The sequence below is a fragment of the Triticum aestivum genome, chromosome 5A (assembly GCF_018294505.1).
Source record: "Triticum aestivum cultivar Chinese Spring chromosome 5A, IWGSC CS RefSeq v2.1, whole genome shotgun sequence".
NCBI lineage: Eukaryota > Viridiplantae > Streptophyta > Magnoliopsida > Poales > Poaceae > Triticum > Triticum aestivum.
In genome coordinates this window covers 38,799,465-38,819,232 of record NC_057806.1, presented here as the reverse complement: position 1 = coordinate 38,819,232, position 19,768 = coordinate 38,799,465, and the positions used below count along the sequence as shown (strand labels likewise).

General features: G+C 42.7%; 1 protein-coding gene and 1 pseudogene across 1 annotated transcript; both read left to right on the top strand.

The window, feature by feature from the left end:
- The first annotated feature begins 4,138 nt into the window (after positions 1 to 4,138).
- On the top strand, positions 4,139 to 9,235 carry LOC123106479 (BTB/POZ and MATH domain-containing protein 2-like). Its single transcript, XM_044528631.1, has 2 exons — positions 4,139 to 5,343; positions 9,059 to 9,235. The coding sequence occupies exons 1-2, from the start codon at positions 4,170 to 4,172 to the stop codon at positions 9,136 to 9,138; spliced, it is 1,254 nt and encodes a 417-aa protein (XP_044384566.1). The 5' UTR covers positions 4,139 to 4,169; the 3' UTR covers positions 9,139 to 9,235.
- Positions 9,236 to 11,480: 2,245 nt separating this feature from the next.
- On the top strand, positions 11,481 to 12,863 carry LOC123106478 (BTB/POZ and MATH domain-containing protein 1-like; annotated as a pseudogene).
- Positions 12,864 to 19,768: the final 6,905 nt, after the last annotated feature.

Sequence of the window (19,768 nt, the reverse complement as noted above, 5' to 3'; positions counted from 1 at the left end):
AATAAACGATTATCATGAACAAGGAAATATAATAATAACCAATTTGTTATTGCCTCTAGGGCATATTTCCAACATCAAGCCCCAAGGGTGAGCAACTCCCTCCTCATCATGGAGAGCGCCGAGATGATGAAGATGGCCACCAGTGATGATTTCCTCCTCTGACAGGGTGCCGGAATAGGGTCTCGATTGGTTTTTGGTGGCTACAGAGGCTTGCGGCGGCGGAACTCCCGGCCTAGGTTTATTTCTGGGGGTTTCTATATTTATAGGAATTTTTGGCGTCGAGAACAAGTAAGGGGGGTCCACGAGTCAACTACAAGGTCGGAGGGCGCACCCTCCACCCGTGTGAAGGCCTCGTGGCTCTTCTGGCCCAACTCTTTTGCTTCAGGGGCTTCTTCTGGTCCATAAAAAATCACCGTAAATTTTCAGGTCATTTGGACTCCGTTTGATATTCCTTTTCTGTAAAACTCAAAAACAAGGAAAAAACAGAAACCGACACTAGGCTCTAGGTTAATAGGTTGGTCCCAAAAATCATATAAAATAGCATATAAATGCATATAAAACATCCAAGATAGATAATATAATAGCATGGAACAATCAAAAATTATAGATACGTTGGAGACGTATCACTTTCGGGTGCCTTGGTGCGCTGGCGAGGTGGAGGAAAACCCCGGCCCAATATGATTGGTCTTGGAGCTTGAGCTGTCCTAGGACTGAATTGGGTTTAGTCTAGGTGTCTGGCTAGCGGGGCAGAGGTGACGGCGTCATCAACAACATGGAATAAGTTCTCCCATCCCATCTACGTTTCGGTGATGTTGATTGGCATCGAAGGAGAACATGTGGAGCTTTGATCAGGACCAGAATAGAGCTCTGCTTTTGTCTGTTTCATTTAGGTGGTCTTCGACGACATCGTTCAATGGAGTGGATAGTGACTATTTCTGTTTTGGTCATCTGGCTTCTCTGTTCGGCGAAGCATAGCCAACTTTGGCTTCGTCGGGAAGCTAGTGAGGTTAGGCCTCCCCAGCTTTGTCTGGAAATAGCAAGGATGATTGTTTCTTCTTCGGGGCAACGATCTGATCTTTATTTTGTTGTCGCCGACTTCTGGCTTTGACCGGTGACTTCTCGTCTATTGCATCAAGAACGTTTCCCTGGATCTCGAAATGTTTCAGAGATCCAAAGGCAGCATTGAGCTTTTCTCACGTGCCGGGTGCAGAAGGAATACATCATTGATATACCCAATAACTAGCGTGTTATTTTCTACTCCCTCTGTTCCTAAATATATGTGTTTTGGTAGTTTAAATCAAACTACCAAAATGTCAAAAGGGGTACTTTGTAAGTATGGTCTTGTTAGGGTTGGACAATTTTTTTTTGAAGGAAAGGCTTTCATGGCTAGCTTTATTTTAGGGCTAGACAATTTTATTATATTATCTTGGCCTTTGAAGCATGAGAAACTCGAGTTGATTAAGTCTTGTCAACAACACTCCGCAAAACTAAAATCTATACATAATAATAAAGGGGACATTGCTTCTGGCAGTACGTCATCGAAATTGCCCACAAAATTTGCAAAATATTACTCACCGATGCCACCTATAAATGATAAAAAAAAGTTACACACAAGGAAATCCCCACTTGGGCGGCCCATGCAGTAGGAACCTACTATACTGCGCTCTGCGTGCTGAGAGAAGACATAGCGCGCCTGTTTGGGCTGGCCCATGTCCGGGCGACCTGTTTTTGATTTTTTGTTTTCCTTTTTCGTCGTTGCTTTTTCTACTTTAAAATATTTTGAGACTTAAAAAAGGTTCCAAAAATTAAAAAAATGGGAAATTTGAAATAAAATGTTTGTGGATTCAAACCTTCGCATGTTTTAAAAAAAATATTCGCATACTCAAAAAATGTTCACAATTTTGAAAACAAATGTTTTGGAAATCAGAAAATGTTTATGATTTTTTTAAATCGTGTATTAAAAATGTTAATGAAAGTGAACAAAATTTTGTCAATTCAAAAAATCTTCATGATCTAAATTTTTTCCTAAAAATTCAAAACATGTTCATGATTTACAAAATAGTTTATTGGTTCATAAATGTTTTGCTGATTCAAAAAATGATCATGCATTTCAAAACATGTTCGTTAAATCAAAAATATTCATCAGTTTAAAAATTATTCCACCAATTTCAAAAAAATGTTCGTTGATTGTAGAAATGTTCGCCTATTCAAGAAAAATGTTTTATTATAATGTTCACAATTTGAAAAAAAAAGGTTCGCAAATAGTATAAAATGTTCATGAATTCAAAAAATGTTCAAGAATTTAGAAAATGTTTGAAAATTTGTAAAAAAAATCACGATTTCATATATGCTCACGAGTTTAAAATGTTCATGATTTCTCAAAAGTTATTCATGATTTGACGAAAATGAGGGTGATAGTGTATCTTGGTGTCCAACAAAATACGGTCATGATCGTTGGAGATTATGAAAAAAAATCCCATTACAAGGCACGTGCCATTTTGCTAGTACTAATAACACACTATTTACACCCGAAAAAAACACACTATTTAGTTTTGTACTTCTTTGCAAAAATGAAAAGGAAAAATAATAGAGGGTTGGAAACCAAATAGTAAAACTTTTGCAGCCATTTGGTATGCAGGAAAAGGAGAAAGAAAAAAGTTTTCACCCGGCGCGCCGGCCGAACCGTTCCGCTGCGCGATGTGCTGGATGAGAAGCGATCATGCGGACCAGCGCGCTTGCTCCCCTGTAAGCCCACCTTATCCCTTCCTGAGTGTCTTCCTCCTCACACCATCCACCAACGCATCTCTCTTCTTTTTCCCTTCTTCTTCGCACCATCCACCAACGCATCTCCATGGCCTGCTCGGCACCAACCTCGCGTGCTCCATCGTTGCCGGCGAGCCTCTCTCCTCGAACAGCCATGGACACGGCACCCTCGAGCTTGACCTCTCACCCCTCCTCTATCTCTACCTCCCCTCCAGAACCACCGTTTGCACGCCCCTCACCACCGCTGCTGCAACGGCCCAACCCTGCTACTACTCTAAGCTTCCTTGTCGGGCTTCTGCAACCGATGGCGGCGGTGCGAGCGACGACCTTTTTTTTGCTTCAACCAAAACAGAACACTGTGAAACGAGATGAGGACAGTGCTACAACCGGCAACGTAGGAAGCTACAACCGGCTTTGGCAAAAGCTACAACCGAACCACAGTGCACTAGCCAAAAGCTAGAACAAGAGATACAAAAGTTACAACCACTCATTTAGTGTTGCAACCATTGCCAAAAAAAAGCTTCAAGCCTAGATAGAAAAAGCTTCAACCATCAACAGGGGAAGCTTCAACCAGCCATTGTCGGACTGAAAAAGTTGCAACTGCCATGAAAAGAGCTTCAACCTTAGGTGAAAAAAGATTCAACCGAAAGTTATATAAAGTTTCAACCGGGCACTGCAAGATGAAAAAAGTTGCAACCGTTTACAGAACAAGTTTCGATCGTAGATTAAAAAAAGCTTCAATCGGCACGGGGGAAGCTTCAATCTGCGTAAAAAACTTCAATCGGCATGGTAAAAGCTTCAACCGTTGTGAGAAAAAGCTTCAACTGACGCGTCAATGGTGCGAGCGGCGACGTTGAGAGCTGCGGCCGACGGCACGAGAGTGCAGCGACGGTGGCTGCTAGGTGCTGCAACGACAGGGGGCGTTGGCGTGCTTCAAGACGCCGTCGTTTTTGCTACGGGAGTGATGGCTTTGTGTTGGACTGGTGAGGACAGATGCTGTGGCGGTTACGAGGACGGCGAGCGAGGAAGGAGGTCTAGGTGAGAGGGTGGTGGCCCGCGGCCGGGAGGATGTCCAGTCGATGGGGGCAGTGCCTGCGCTGCGCGTGGAGAGAGAAGGAGACAGGCCAATGCGCGCCGGCGCCCAGTACTCGCCAAGGAGAAAAATATGAGAACTTCTTGAGAAAAGTTTTTTTTTACATGAATGAAGTGGTGAAGTACTGGTAGTAGAAGCGTACATCACAATTTCTCACCTCAGCACAAAACTTTTCCCTTTTCCCAAACCCTCGTCTCGCACCTTCTTCCACCGCCGCCGGCCTCTGAGGCAACGCCACTTCTTCCACCGCCGCCGGCCTTGATCGAGAGTTTCGACCCGCCCCATCCCCACCCCCCTCCCCCGATCTCCCACAATGGAAGGTTCGCAGAGTTCAATAGTGAGGGTGCCGGCGAGGTGCACAGCAGAGACGCAAACGTCGCGGGCCACGGTTGCGTTCGAGATCGCTGGCTACAGCCTTCACAAGGGCCTCGGTAGAGGCAAATACCTCCGTTCTCCGGCATTCTCCGTCGGCGGCTACGAATGGTGCATCCGCTACTACCCCGACGGAAGCCCAGACGAGGCGAGCGAAGGTTGCGTCTCTGTCTTCCTCAAGCTCTTGACCAAGAACGCCGAGGTGAGGGCGACCTACAATTTGATGCTTGTGGAGCCGGTTAAGGGGCAGTCGACTGTGGTGCCCTCCTCCGAAGAGCCACAAGTGTTCGACCGTGAAAGGCCATCCTGGGGCTTGCGGAGGTTCATGAAGACCACTGCTGAAGTAGAGTGGGCGAACCTGTGGAACGATTGTCTCGTGATCGAGTGTGAGGTCACTGTTATCAAGGAAACATTTGATGTCCATGTGCCGCCCTCTGACCTTTCGGATAATCTTGCAACATTGCTAGAGGGGAAGAAAGGAGCGGACGTGACATTTAAGGTTCAAGGGGAGGTATTTTCTGCTCATAAGATTTTGCTTGCGATGCGATCACCAGTCTTCGAAGCAGAGTTCTATGGGCCACTGGGGAACAAGGGGGCGCAGAACGGGCATGATTGGCTGGCAGACAAAAATTGGCAAGCCAACATTTGGCATTTCCAACAAGTGACAGCTATAAAACTTGCCAAAATTTTGCTAGTTTTAAGAGGTTGGCTAGGTGCCAACCAATTGCTAGACAAAATTTTGGTTTGCTTACCTATTGGCAACCCAAATTTTGGCAGCAAACCAAGCAGCCTTGACATAACAATTGATGACATGCAGCCTGCTGTTTTCAGGGCATTTCTTCACTTCATCTACACAGATTCAATGCCTTCCATGAGAGATCTTGAGGATGATGACAAAATAGAAATGGTTAAGCACTTACTCGTGGCTGCAGATAAGTATGGGATGGAAAGGATGAAGAGGATATGTGAAGGCATGCTATGCAAGAGTCTTGATGTTGAGACTGTGGCTGCCATATTAGCTCTAGCTGACCAGCACCATTGCAGCAACCTCAAAGATGCTTGCATCGAATTTATGCTCTCTTCGAACAGAATGAATGATGTGATGGCAAGCCAGGGTATGCACACCTCAAAAGATATTCTCCTGATGTCATTGTAGATGTGTTTGAGAGAGCAGCTAGGTCCTGCAAAATTTAGTACGCCTACCTGGTATAAGCTGCTGCTTATCCTTCAGTCTCCGTAGATCTTTGGAGGTGGATGCTTATGTTGGGTTCGAGAAGGCAATTAAGTCTTGCTAAATTCAGCACGCTCATTTTCTATCTAGTTATTTTTGGCACATATAGCCACCTGAGATGAGGTTGCCATGTCTTTCAGTTTCCAGAGATCTTTTGGAGGAACCGAGTTGGTCCTATAAAATGTATGTTTCTGTTGTATTGGTTGTCCTGTCTGATATAAGTATAGATGAATCTATGGTAGCTCACCTAGTTGCCTTTTTTATCTGCTTACTTTAATTTCTGTCCTGTGTGAACTAAGATAAAACTTTGAGTTCTTGGACATCACTTTTGAGATAAATCTATTTACCTGTATGGAGAACTTACATTTGGATGCCAACTGTTAGATTTTAATTAGAGACATTTACAAATGATTTCTTGACATGAACCTTGGCAGCACAGCAGTGTCTTCGATTCAGAAAATCAGTTAGAATATGAACTGAACCAAACTACTTTGAGATCAGAGAACAAGCAATTGTAGATTTAAGTTTCAGTTAGTAGCACTTCTATTATACTACTTTGAGATCAGAGAACAGGCAATTGTAGATTTATGTTTCAGTTAGTAGCACTTCTATTATACTACTTTGAGATCAGAGAACAGGCAATTGTAGATTTAAGTTTCAGTTAGTAGCACTTCTATTATACTAGCATACGTTCGGTGAAGTCTCTGTGTATGTTCGCTACACAAGCACAATCCTGTAAGAAATAGGCAACTACTTAAACCTCTATACTTGTGTTTGTACATAATTTAGGGAGGGATTAAGTGTACAAAAACCGAGAGAGCGATTGAGAGGAATCTAGAGGTTTAATCCCTAGGTATTGAGTGGGTATCACCCTACTCCGGGGTGGATCGAATCCCCTACGTTTTTAGCCCTACGCCCGAAGCTGGAGTTCACCTGGCAAGGCGATAATGGCACCGGTTCGTGGATCTCGCTCTGCCGACAGAATCTAGCAGCTAACGAGAAAAGAAGTGAGGTAATATGTTCGTGATACCTTCATACGGGTGATTTCGGTTAAGTTTGTACACAATTTCGTTTTGCATCCGTTGTTTCTATGCCAAAAAAAAAACCACTGCTTGACCATATTTATCTAGGAATAGTTCCAAATGTGGTTGATCTCTACACCTTTTTGTGTGCCTTTCTTCTATGCAGCGGGCATTGCAAAATTTGATGCACTGATACTATTTTATTTGAAACTAAACCCTTCATTGTTTTTATGTGATCCATGCAGTAATAGTTTGGTTTCTTTAGTTCAATAAACCTCTCTGTATCATGAAGGGGTATACTTGTTTCAGTCATATTGCCACTTCACTTTTCTGAATTGTATCATGAAGGGGTTCAACGTAGGTGCCTCTTAAGTGTTTCGTGGACACCAGATACTTCTGCATATCCAGCTAAAATCATTATTGACAGCTGTACAGTTTGTTTCTCTGGATTGATTGCAAAGATGTCACTCAATTTCCTCTCGATTGTTTCCTTTTACATATTGGAAGTTTCTTGGTTCAGAGTACAATATGATTGTAGTGCTCTGGATCTATCAGTGGTATGACTGTGTGTTCTAGTAAGATATGGAGGTTGTTGCTTTGTAGGATAGGAAAGTAGAGGAATTTTTCCTATGGCTGACTTTGCATGCGATTTCAGAGGAAATTGCCATACCTTTGTTTCTGTGACAACTATACCATGCACCTAATCTTTTAAGAAACTCCTGTGTTTTTTCATGTGCTGCAACAGAACACCTTCTATTACAGGTCCATTCATGTGTTTCTGAATTCTCTAAAATTCACTATGGCATGACATCCGGATCCTATATTTTTGTAGTTCTGAATTTTTAGAATTATATGCGAACCAAAGAGCCCTCTAACGGGGAACAATTATTTTGCCTCTGTCCAAACTCTTTTTTCTACCAGTGCTGCCCAAACTGAGTTAGTATGCAGTCTGGTTCTAAGTTCAATAAGATTATAGTGCTGGCTAGCAGACTATCGGGATCTATCAGTGGCACAATTGTGTGCTAGACTCTTCACCGAGGAAGCGAGAATGGTTTTCTTTCTTTGCTTAGTCCGTTGTAGATTCTGTTTTCTAAGATGTTAATTTGTTGATAATTTTGACTGTCTATATGCAATGTTGAATGTTTGAACTTTGGGTTCTTGGCTTCCACTTTTGAGACAATCTGGCTTATGTCAAGAATGATAAAATTTTGAGTTCTTGGCTTTCACTTTTGAGACAATCCGTTTTACCTGTATGAAAATTTTATATTTGAATGCTAACTGCTGTATTTTGAATTAGAGACAGTTGCAAATGGTTTCTTGACATGGTTGGCTGAGCCAACAAAGATGGAATTAACAATCAGCCCCTTTGAAAGGCACTGTACATGAATCTGCACAGATAAATTCTTTTATGCACTTACTTCATGTTCATGAACTTTGATCATACAGGATGTCGTGCGAAGAGAATTGTGGGGTTAATCTTTTTCTGAATTTAATATAGCGAGTGAATCAGATTGAAACAGCAACTTGCCTTTCCCATGAAACAGGCAGTTAAAGATGCTAATGTCATTGATGCAGCCTTCTGAGGCAAGTCACGGTTACATGTCTGATTTTGTTTTTCTGAGGTAGGATATTGGCCTAAAAGTATACTACTTGAAGGTAACGATGTGCCTCATTATGTTTCGGTAATTTGATGCAAATGGCAAGTACTAAAAAAATTTGATGTAAATAGGGAAAGTTTCTTCGCTGGCGACAAAAAGTATTGAGATTAGCTTAATCTAAATTGATAAATTTTGTTAGCTTAACTTCTGATTCTCAGTCCTCTTCTTCCCCTTCAGTTTTATTCTATTATCAACATTGTTACTCTGTGTGTCATTATCTCCGTTCCTCTTTCAGGTGAATGCACTTACATAGGAGCGTATTAAAAGGAAATGCGCGCACCATTCTCAGTTGTTGCTGACATACTTGTATTATAAGAAAAGTTGTGAGATTTATCATTTAAGCCTTTTGGTTCAAAGGAATTTACAGGATTTTTGGAATATTCCTGTTGAGGTTATTTGGTTTCTAGGATTGGCAACTATATGATTTTTTTCCCCTTTGCATGCAATTCTAGAGTAATATTTTCAAACCCGTGTGTTTATGCTTTTTTATGCTACACCTTGTTTTATGTCACAATTAGACCATGCGCCAAATTCTGAAGGAAAATTCTTGGTGTTTTCCCATGATGCAGATTCACCTGTTTTCAATTCCTCTAGAATTCACTGTGCCGCCCTCACCTATTTGCCTCGCCGTCGAGAATCGCTGCCGACACTCGCCTTCGTCAATCGCAACAAAACATTGACCGAAGCAACACCAGTGGCGACAGTGCCGTGGCTCCCAACCAACAATGGTGGTAGCATTTTGGGCACGGCAAAATGCCCCGCCAGTAGTAGCAGAAACGCCTCCCCGGTCCCAGCAAAAACTTGCCCCCATCAGTGATATGCAACCCCAACCCTGATCAAAGATGCAACAACCTCAAAGATGCTTGCATTGAATTTATGCTCTCTTCAAATAGAATGAAAGATGTGATCTCAAGCCAAGGTTATCTACACCTCAAAAGATCTTCTCCTGATGTCATCGTGGATGTGTTGGAGAGAGCAGCTAAGTCCTGCAAGATTTAGTGCGCCAACATGGCATGAGCTACTGCTAATCCTTCAGTCCTGATCTTCGCCTTAAATGTTGGATTGAAGAAAACAACCAAGTCTTGCTATATTTAACATGCTCGTCCTGGGTTAGCTTCCATCAATCCATCTAGCTACTTTTTGATACATAGCCACCTGAGATGAGGTGCCATCTCTTTCAGTTTCAGAGATCTTTTGGAGGAAGCGAGTTGGTTTTGTAAAATGTATGTCTACAGTGTATTGGTTGCCCCATCTGATATAAGTATATGTGAATTTGCGGTACCTCACTAGTTGCCTCTATTATTTGCTCACTTTAATATCTGGCTTATGTGAAGAATGATAAAACTTTGAGTTTCTTGGCTATCACTGTTGAGATAATCTGTTTTACCTATATGAAGAACTTCAATTTTGAATGCCAGCTGTTAGATTTCCAGTTAGAGACATTTACAAATGGTTTCTTGACATGAACCTTGGTTGCACAGCAGTTCGTCTTTGATTTAGAGAATTTCAGTAGAAAATGAAGTTGAAGTCTTGAACCAAACTACTGTGAGATCAGGAGCAGACAATTATAGATTTAATTTTTCAGTTAGTAGTACTTCTATTGTACAAGCATATGTTCAGTGAAGCCTCTGCGTATGTTAGCTACAAAAGCACAATCCTGTAAGAAATAGGCACTACTTAAGCCTCTTCACTTTTATTTGTACATAATTCAGGGAGGGGTTAGCCGTACAAAAACTGAGAGAGGGATTGGGAGGAATCTGGAGGGAATGGTTGAGGGAGTGACACACTTGAGTGAGAGCCTGAACAATGACTTGAAAACCCATTTCTAATCTGATTTTGATATGTCGTGTTCTTTAATCATTTTGAAAGGGTGGTGCAGGGAAAAAGGAATAATGAGCTGAATTTCGGAATTTGATTCAAGGAAAAGGTTGCCTAAAATATGTACTCCCTCCGTCCGAAAATACTTGTCATCAAAATGGACAAAAAGGGATGTATCTAAAACTAAAATACATCTAGATACATCCATTTTTATTCATTTTGATGACAAGTATTTCCGGACGGAGGAAGTATGAGGAGACCACCACCTATGTTGGTGCAGGCTAGCAAGCTCTATACACATAGTATATCTGAAGCCTTTCAAGGTGAATATGAAAGATCCCTGGCAGCTTGCACCAAGGCATTGGATGGTTGTAATGAATATCTAGCAGGAGATTTTACCTTTGAGGAGGAGCATAAAGTTATCCGTGATCCTTTGAAGCAAACAGTTGCATGCAGCTGCTGACAATTTGATAGAATGAGGATATTGTGTGGTCATGCTCTTAAAGTTCTTGATTTGATGAATATCAAGTCTCTACCTCCACACTATGCGTTAAAGCGATGGACATGAGAAACAAGAAGTGGGACCGTAAAAGACAACAAGGGTTAATTTACAATTGTAGACATTGTAATTTTTAAAATAACCTTTATTTCTTTATTTAATTAACAGGGACCAATCACAGACGACATTATTATTAATAGATTCTGGTGAAATACTACTCTTTGGGCAATCATGTAATCTAACTTGTGCACCAGTTCAGTTCAATTATGGGCACTAGTTGCCATTCAGTTATGTTTAGGTTCAGTTCTGGGAAACTATTGCATTCGCTTCAGTAAAATTTCAGTTCTGGGCAACATTTGGCATCCAGTTTAGTCCAGAAGTTTGCAGATGCTCAAATTCCATTTGGTTCTGTTCAATTCTACACAAGCAGCTTACTAAGTACTAGAACACTGATTGGATTGCTCAATCTCTTTTTGCCAAACTAAATTCAGTTATCAAGCCTGAAGATGTACAAGTAGCAAATGGAATGCTTAATCTCTTTTGCCAAACTGAATTCAGTTATCATGTCTGAAAATGTACAAGTAGCAAAAGTGGAAATGCTACAGCGACATGGGCTAATTCAGTCATCAAGTCTGAAAGCTAAATTCAGTTATCAGCTAATCGGCCTGCAGCGGCGCGACAACGATATGGAGACCGCTCCTATGGCGACGGCGAGGCCGCGCCATGAGCTCGTTCGGCGACGGGGAGGTGAGACCTTTTTTTTCTTCTTCTTTTATGTGGTGATTGTGGGCTGCTTATGGGCCGAGGCGTCGCTGGTTCTCGTTGCCAGTGGATGCTTCCGCCGTCGGATGGCTTACGAACGGGGGATACGCACATCCTTTGTCCAAACCCTCGTCTCGAACTTCCCCCAATCCCGGCGCTCACTTTCTTCCGTCGCGCCGCCGCTCCCCAGTCTCCCCTCTGAGGCAACCCGGCGCCGCCGGCCTTAATCCAGAGTTCCAACCCGGCGCACCCCCCCCCCCCCCCCCCCCCAATCCCACAATGGCAGCATCGCAGTGCTCAATATCGAGGATGCCGTCGAGGTGCACAGCAGAGACGCAGACGATGCGGGCCACGGTCGCGTTTGAGATCGCCGGTTACAGCCTTCTCAAGGGCATCGGTAGAGGCAAATTCCTCCGTTCTCCGGCATTCTCCGTCGGCGGCTACGAATGGTGCATCCGCTACTACCCCGACGGATACAAAAGCGAGGCAGGCGAAGGTTACGCCTCCCTCTTTCTCGAGTTCTTGACCAAGAACGCTGAGGTGAGAGCCACTTTTAACTTCATGATTGTGTGAGCCGGTTGAGGGGAAGTCGATTGTTGTGTGCTCCTTCACAGAGCCACTAGTGTTCGACCCTAAAAGGCTATCTTTGGGCATAACAAAGTTCATGAAGACCACCACTGAAGTAGAGTGGATGTACCTGAGAAACGATTGTCTCGTGATCGAGTGTGAAGTCAGTGTTATCAAGGAACCACTCGAGGCCCATGTTCCGCCGTCCCATCTTTTGGATAATCTTGCAAAATTACTAGATGGGAAGAAAGGAGCAGACGTGACTTTCAAGGTGCAGGGGGAGGTTTTTTCTGCTCATAAGGTTTTGCTTGCGACGCAATCAGCGGTCTTCGACGCCGAGTTCTACGGGCCGATGGGGGACAAAGGGGCGCAGGACATAACTATTGATGACATGCAGCCTGCTGTTTTCAAGTCATTTCTTCACTTCATCTACACGGATTCAATGCCTTCCATGGACGATCTCGAGGATGATGACAAAAGAGAAATGGTTAAGCACTTACTTGTGGCTGCAGATAAGTATGCCATGGAAAGGATGAAGCTGATATGTGAAGGCATGCTATGCAAGAGTCTTGATGTTGAGAATGTGGCAACCATCTTAGCTCTAGCTGACCAGCACAATTGCAGCAATCTCAAAGATGCTTGCATCGAATTTATGTTCTCTTTGAATAGAATGAATGATGTGATTGCAAGCCAAGGGTATGTACAACTCAAAAGATCTTCGCCTGATATCATTGTGGATGTGTTGGAGAGAGCAGCCATGTCCCGCAAAATTTAGTCCCGCAAGTATGAGCTACTGCCTATCCTTCCGTTCCGATTGATCTTTGGAGAGCAGCTAAGTCCTGCAAAAAGGCAACTAAGCCTGGATAAACTTGTAGTGCCCATCCTGGGTTAGCTTCTATCTAGTTACTTTTGATGCATAGCAACCTTAGATGAGGTTGCCATGTCTTTATGTTTCCAGGGATCTTTTGGAGGAAGCGAGTTGGTTTTGTAAAATGTGCTTCTCCAATATATTGGTTGATCTGTATGATATAAGTATATGTATGAATCTATGGTAGCTCACTAGTTGCCTTTTTTTTTATCTGCTTTTAATTTCTGCCTTGTGTGAGAATGATAAAACTTCTTAGCTATCATTTTTTAGATAATCCGTTTTACCTGTATGTAAACTTACATTTGAATGCCAACTCTTAGATTTTAATTAAGACAGTTACAAATGGTTCCTTCACATGGTTGTCTGACCATACAAAGATGGAATGAACAATCAGATTTGCGTTCACTTTGAAAGGCACTGTACATGAACTTATATGCAATTGTTTCCAGTTCATGAATTTCGCTGATGGAGGGTGTTATGGGGTGATAAATTTTGAGTGAATCTTTTTTTGAATTGAAAATATTTGAGTGAATACATTGGAACAGCAACACAGGTTTCGTACAAAAAAAGTTGTTGCGGCAATGAACCGTCAGGGTACAAGAGAAGGTACTGATTCTGTATTCAGATTAGCTTCCAGCTACATAATCTGCTAGGATAGATTATACTGTAGTGATCCTTGATTCTTAATAGTTTCAGTTACACACCCTTGTACTTCTGAAAAAAAAATTGTGTGTGTGTGTGTGTGGGGGGGGGGGGGGGGGGGGGTAAGTTATCTGCCCTGTCCAGACCATGTCTATCCTTATTCCTTTGAACTGTGTCTTTCAGTCGCTGAAAAACTTATGTTCAGTGGCTATTAAACATCTGATAAATACAGTTGGTACTGAATTCAATTCTTTAGCAGAGTCATATGAATTCCAGAATCTGTATTCTGGTGAAGTTAGTTATGGTATCCATTATGGATGTAGTAACACCAACGGTGACAATAACTGCTGCCCCCAGGAACTCGTATGTCAGGTAAATTCTGGATATAGGTGCTCATTTATAATTAGTCCTATACCATGCTAGCGAGAATTATAGACAGTTGACATTGACTTGAGGGTATTGAAAAGAGATGCCTGAATGAGTAAAGCAATGATTCAATTGCAACCTTCTGACGACAATGGCTGGTTTGTACCATTGCATCATGCAGACCACAAACCCCCCTGTGTGACCATAGAATTCACACAACAAGCTTCTGAAAGACAGGAATGACTTTGAAGATTCTGAGGAGCACGAGAACAAGCAGGTATGTGTGATGCTAAAATTGTGTTCCTCCTAACAAGTCATATCAAATCCGCACTTGACCCTTTCAATTAGTTGGTTTGCAGTGCAATTGCAAATATGAAGGGAGGATGGCCAGTAGATAGACATGTACGCAAGACTGACTAGAGCAGCCATGAAACCTTTCCAAATATGAGATCATGAGCAGTCTTACAATCCGAAGGCGGTAGTTGAGAACTTCGTATATGAGCTCGAAGGAGGGTACAAAGGTGGCAAAGAAGAAAAACCCAGGAAATAACCGGCTCCGAAGATGCCATGGTCATGGGTGCAATTTGGACACATGCACGAAGGATATACGAGTACATCAGTGTGTTTATATGTTTTCTCTCTGTGACCTTTCTAATGTGCCATTCGAAGTTCCTGAGTAAATGAGAAGCAATTATTTGCATGAAGACTTCTAACACTCCCATTTTACTTCTAAAATATGCACGGACGCACAGTTTCTGATTCAAACTCTGCTAGCACTACTAGGGAAAAGCCTATACACAGAATCTTACCAGCAGCGCGCTTTAAAATCAAGCGCTGCTGCTAAGTAGCAGTAGCGCGGGCTATAGAAACTCGCTGCTGAAACAAGTTTATCAGTAGCGCGTGCACTCCAAGAAGCGCTACTGCTAAAATTCCCATGATGCCGACGCGAGGCCAGTTATAGCAGCAGCGCGCTAAACTAAACAGCGCTACTGATAGGTCGTTTAGCAGTAGCGCATTCACCTATAGCGTGCTACTGCTATGCCATCCCATCTCCCCCCACTCACTAGCCTCATTCACAGATCACACTCACACACACTCATTCGGTCTCCTCCTCACCCCCCGCGCCGCCGGTCATCCCCCGTCGCCCCTCCCCCGATCTGCGCCGCTGTCGCCTCATCCTCCTCGCTGGACTCGGTACCGGCCTCCTCCTCCGTCCTCTCTCCACTCGCCGCAGGCCGGCCCCTCCTCGCTCCGCCTTCCTCCTCGATCCGTCCTTCCTCCACTCGCCGCAGGCCGGCCCCTCCTCGCCCCGCCTTCCTCCTCCGTCCTACTATCTTCTCCCTCCTCGAGTCGCCCCTCCTTGTCCCTCCTCCCTGATACATTTTGATTTAGTAGGCTTTCATATGTAACATTTTGATTTAGTTGATATGATTCAGTTGATTTAGTAGGCTAGTTGATTTAGTTGATTTAGAACATTTTGATTTAGTTTATTTAGTAGGCTAGTTGATTTAGTTGATTTAGTAGGCTAGTTGATTTAGAACATTTTGATTAAGTATGCTAGTGGATTTAGTATGCTAGTTGATTTAGTTGATTTAGTATGCTCGATTTAGTTTTTTTGTAATAAGTTATTTTTTGGCAAAATGTAGGTGCCAATTTAGTTAAATTTGCCACTTGTTTGTTTAAACAATTATCTTAGGCAATAGGGGCCAAATTAGGATTATAATTGTCCATAAAATTGTTTCTCGCGGAAGAACCAAAAATATCACATGCTACTGTTTTTCTTTCCTGTGAAGTGAATCGTTAATCCTTTGCTCATATTGCTTTAGGAAAATGGCGCCACCATCAGCACCACTATGTCGACTGTGCAAGTCAAGGTGCGCCAGCATCCTTGCAACTGGCAAGCTGTTCGGCATCTACTTCCATCCGAGTTTTCGTCATGCGGCGGTAAGAAATTAGATGAAATGTAATAACTATTTTATTTTTAGTGTTGGCATTACTGCATTGTGTCATTTTGCTTTTCTTACACAGATCGTCCCATGCAATGTGAGGTTGAAATTCAACAAGCTGACAGGAGACACTGTGACATTTGAGGCTCCTGGGGGGCCGTACACTATGGAGGTCGAGAAAGGACGCAATATGTCGCAGATTGGAGGAGATGGATGGGCCCGTTTCCTCGCTCGCATGCGTCTTACTGGTGGTGAGTTGATCAGATTCTCCTTCAGAGCAGAATGACCCAAGCTGGTTGTCATTTATATCAACCTGGTGGAAGATGATGAAGATGATGAAGATGATGAAGACCCACTCAATAAAGATGATGAGAACCCACTTCATGAGGCCATCATAGCTCAAAGAATGAGGCTAAGCGAGAAGGAGGTGTGCAACCTATGGGACATAATTCCGCCACGTGATGACTTTGTCGGGGTGCCATTCGTGACCCGCCTGACAAGTACCATGGTCGATTGGCATGAAATGGTATGTTATACGTACCGCATGTAGTAATTTGATGATATATATATATATGCTTTATTGTTATACTTACAAATGCAAATTATCCGATTATATGCTTAGTGAATCCGATGATATGCTTAGTGTAGAGTCCAATGATATGCTTTGTGGAATCTAGTCGATGATATACTTTAATGTAGAGTCTGATCACATGCTTATTAGTGTAGAATCTAAGAAACTATTAATAGTGTAGATAATCCATATATACTTATTAGTAGAATTCATGATTAATTCGTACAAATGCATAGTACTGTGTCTTTTGATAGTGTAGAAATCTAGACTTAATAGAAATATATTTGCAAGAGTATTTGTGAGGCTATTTATTAATTGATATGTTTTTCTTATTCAGAGATTGCCAAAGAACCTATCTGTGAGTTGTGGTATCGAGCCTGATGAAGAAGGCTTAGTTGGACTACGCCTTACCGCGAGGGGCTCCGTCACCACCTGTACTTACCGCATGGACACAGATGGTCGCACACACTTGAACTCGGTTGGGTGGAAGAGATTCCTCGTTGGCAATAATCTTCATGTTGGACAGGCCATCCTAATTACTATCAGGAACACCCACCGCCCAGGCTTGAGGATGATAATCGTCGTCGATATCATCTAGAACTACATATGTGTGTGTGGCTATATCATCTAGAACTACATATGATGATCGTTGTCGACATCATGTAGAACTACATACGATGATTGTCGTTGATATCATCTAGAACTAAATATGATGATTGCCGTCGATGTCACCTTGTACTGCTTGAGGATGCATGTTGAGTATATATGAAATTGTTATCTAGTACTCCCTCGGTTCCAAATTACTCGTCGTGGTTTGAGTTCAAATTTGAACTAAAACCACGACGAGTAATTTCGAACCGAGGGAGTACTACCTAGTACCTATAATGCTTTATGAAATTGATATCTAGTAGTACCTAGTATCTGAAAATTGCAGTTTATCGAAGCTGGAATGGGAAAATGATGAAAAATATAACAGTAACGCGGGACCAGGAAATCGCTACAGCTAACTAATAGCAGCGCGTTCCTGAAAAGTGTTGCTGCTATAGTCAATAGTAGTAGCGCGGGTACAGGCAGCGCTACTACTAAGAGTTAGTTGTAGCGCCTTATTGATAGCGCGGGCACCCGCGCTGCTGATAGGCCTAAAACCCGCGCTGCTGCTAGCCTTTTCTCTAGTAGTGTAGCAAAGAAACTGAGAAATGTTTTTCCCCTATTCTATACCGTACAGTGATAGGCATTTAAATGCTTTTTGTAATGATGAAAACCATTTATATGGCTGTCAAAATGCGCTTCCTTTTTGCGTCTTCAGTCAGAAGTCGTGATATTTGTCCATTATTTTTGCTAGATCGGATACTTAAAGATCTATGAGTTGTTCGATTAGATTGGTAATGTGCTATTTAGATATATTATAATTGGGCACTTTTCCTGCCCTTTCAGGCCATCAGCATTCTCAGCCATCCCATCGTCAGTTTTGAGCATTCTGGGACGCTAGATTCTTTGTGAATCGCATCTGATCAGGTTTTCTGCGCTATTAACGCGACCGCAAACTGTGTTGGGCCGCTGCTCTGGCTACTTTTTTGGGCGTCTCGGGTTAATTTGGGCCTAATGGGCCTATAGCAGCCAAAAAACAGGCCGCTCCTCTCCGACCTTTGGCGTGGCGGCTCTTCCCATGGCTCCCGACGCCCCGACCCGTGTCCGACCGCTGCCAGAGCGACGGATCCCCTGGCGGCTGCTCTGGGTTCGCCTGGCGATGGCATGAGATCTGCTCGACTACTTCGATCCGTTCGGTTTCAAGGCGCGGAAGGATGGTGTGTGGCCCCGAACAACCAATTGAGTTCTATCATCAACAATCATTGATTAAAAGATTAATCACCCATTAACAGCAGTCGATGGTCCGGCCATTCATTACTGCACGTCAGTTACATATGGCGACTCATATTCTACATTCAACTAACGCACGCCATATAACCCAGACAGGCCGCTGCTCCTTTCCCACTCTCCCCACTCTTGCAAACCAATCTCCAGCAGCGATGGGTGATGTTCAGGTCTCCAATTCGTTCCAATTGTCTCTCCTTCATGCACCTCCTCTTCCCCCAATTCTTCCTTCATTTTTAGAATTTGTTTTGTTTATTGATACAGTTCTTTGTGCTCACAAAAAATGCAGGTGTTCTGTTGGATTAGAAAGTTTAGGCATTAACCATTTGGAAGGTGATCCACCGGTTTCTATGTTTCAAATCTATACAGTAACGCTTGCTGCTCCCCTGCACAATTATTTGACCATGCAACAATATTATACTACATATTTTGTAATCCGGTCCAATGTTATTCGAATGCTTGCAAGTTCTATACAAGGTAGAATTCAAGCTACGTCACTAGTAGAAAAAGGCCCATTTGTCCCGGTTCCAGAGGGCCTTTAGTCCTGGTTCTGGAACCGGGACTAAAGGGTCGGTACTAAAGCCCCCCCCCCCCCCTTTAGTCTCGGTTCTTATACGAACCGGGACTAAAGGCCCTCCACATGGCCGCCGGCTGGAGCTCCACCTTTTGTCCTGGTTGGTAACACCAACCGGGACTAAAGGAAATTTTACGATATTTTTATTTTTTTTAAATAATTTTTTCCGATTTTCAAATTTCTGAATTATTTTACAATTCAATCTCTAATCACCCCTCATCATTGCTCAATTTAACCTCTAGTCTCTAATCACCCCTTATCATTGCAAATCATCTAACTTGCCGGCCGGTCACCCATCCTCTCACTACTCCAGCCTGAGCACGCTTAACTTTCGGATTCTATTCCCCCTCGTTTCCAAGTTTGCACTTGTTGTTTTCCTGACAATAGTAAGATGTCAATCCTATTAGCCCTTAGGAGTTTAGCTTGAGCATGAAGTCACACGTTTCACTATTTGAGTTTGACCATAATTATGAACGTTTCACTGTTTAAAATGTCAATCCTACTTATTCAAGAAATTTACTAAATAATTATTGTTTGACCAGATTTAACCAAAATTAAAAAAAAAACTGAAATTTGAGCATAACTTTTTTTCCTTTTAGAATTTGAGGATTCTAAAAATTTGCAATCAGGGCTATGGCGGTCAAAATCGGATGCGGATTTTGGTGCTGAACATTTTGATATATTATACGTTTTTTTCCGACATCGTATGCAAAAGTTATAGCCGTTTTACTTTTTCATAACATTTTTTTTGCAAAACATGTCCAAATTTAAGTTTTTTAATTTTTCTGACTAGTAGATGTAGTAATATAACTACATCTCGCGGGAATTTATTTTTTGAAGTTTTTATCATTTTTTTTTGTTTTTTTTCAAAACTGAAATGGCGATACACTGGGGGGGGGGGGGGGTAGAGTTTGAGTTTGAGACATGAACTCTTTAGTACCGCTTTGAGACACGAAGCAGGACTAAAGGGCATCGCACCCTTTAGTCCCGGTTCGTGTCTCAAACTGGGACTAAAGGTCTCATTTGAACCGGGACTAATGCTTTTAGCCGCTCAAACACATTAGTCCCGGTTTGTAATGCAACCGGGACTATGTGTATATTAAGCTGTGACCAAAGCCCTGTTTTCTACTAATGCGTACTGCTG

Excerpts from the sequence above, each read along its gene's own strand:
- LOC123106479 (XM_044528631.1), top strand. The coding sequence starts at position 4,170 with ATGGAAGGTTCGCAGAGTTCAATAGTGAGGGTGCCGGCGAGGTGCACA. Across the intron at positions 5,344-9,058 it reads TGATGTGATGGCAAGCCAGG|GTTATCTACACCTCAAAAGA; the intron begins GTATGCACACCT and ends TCTCAAGCCAAG.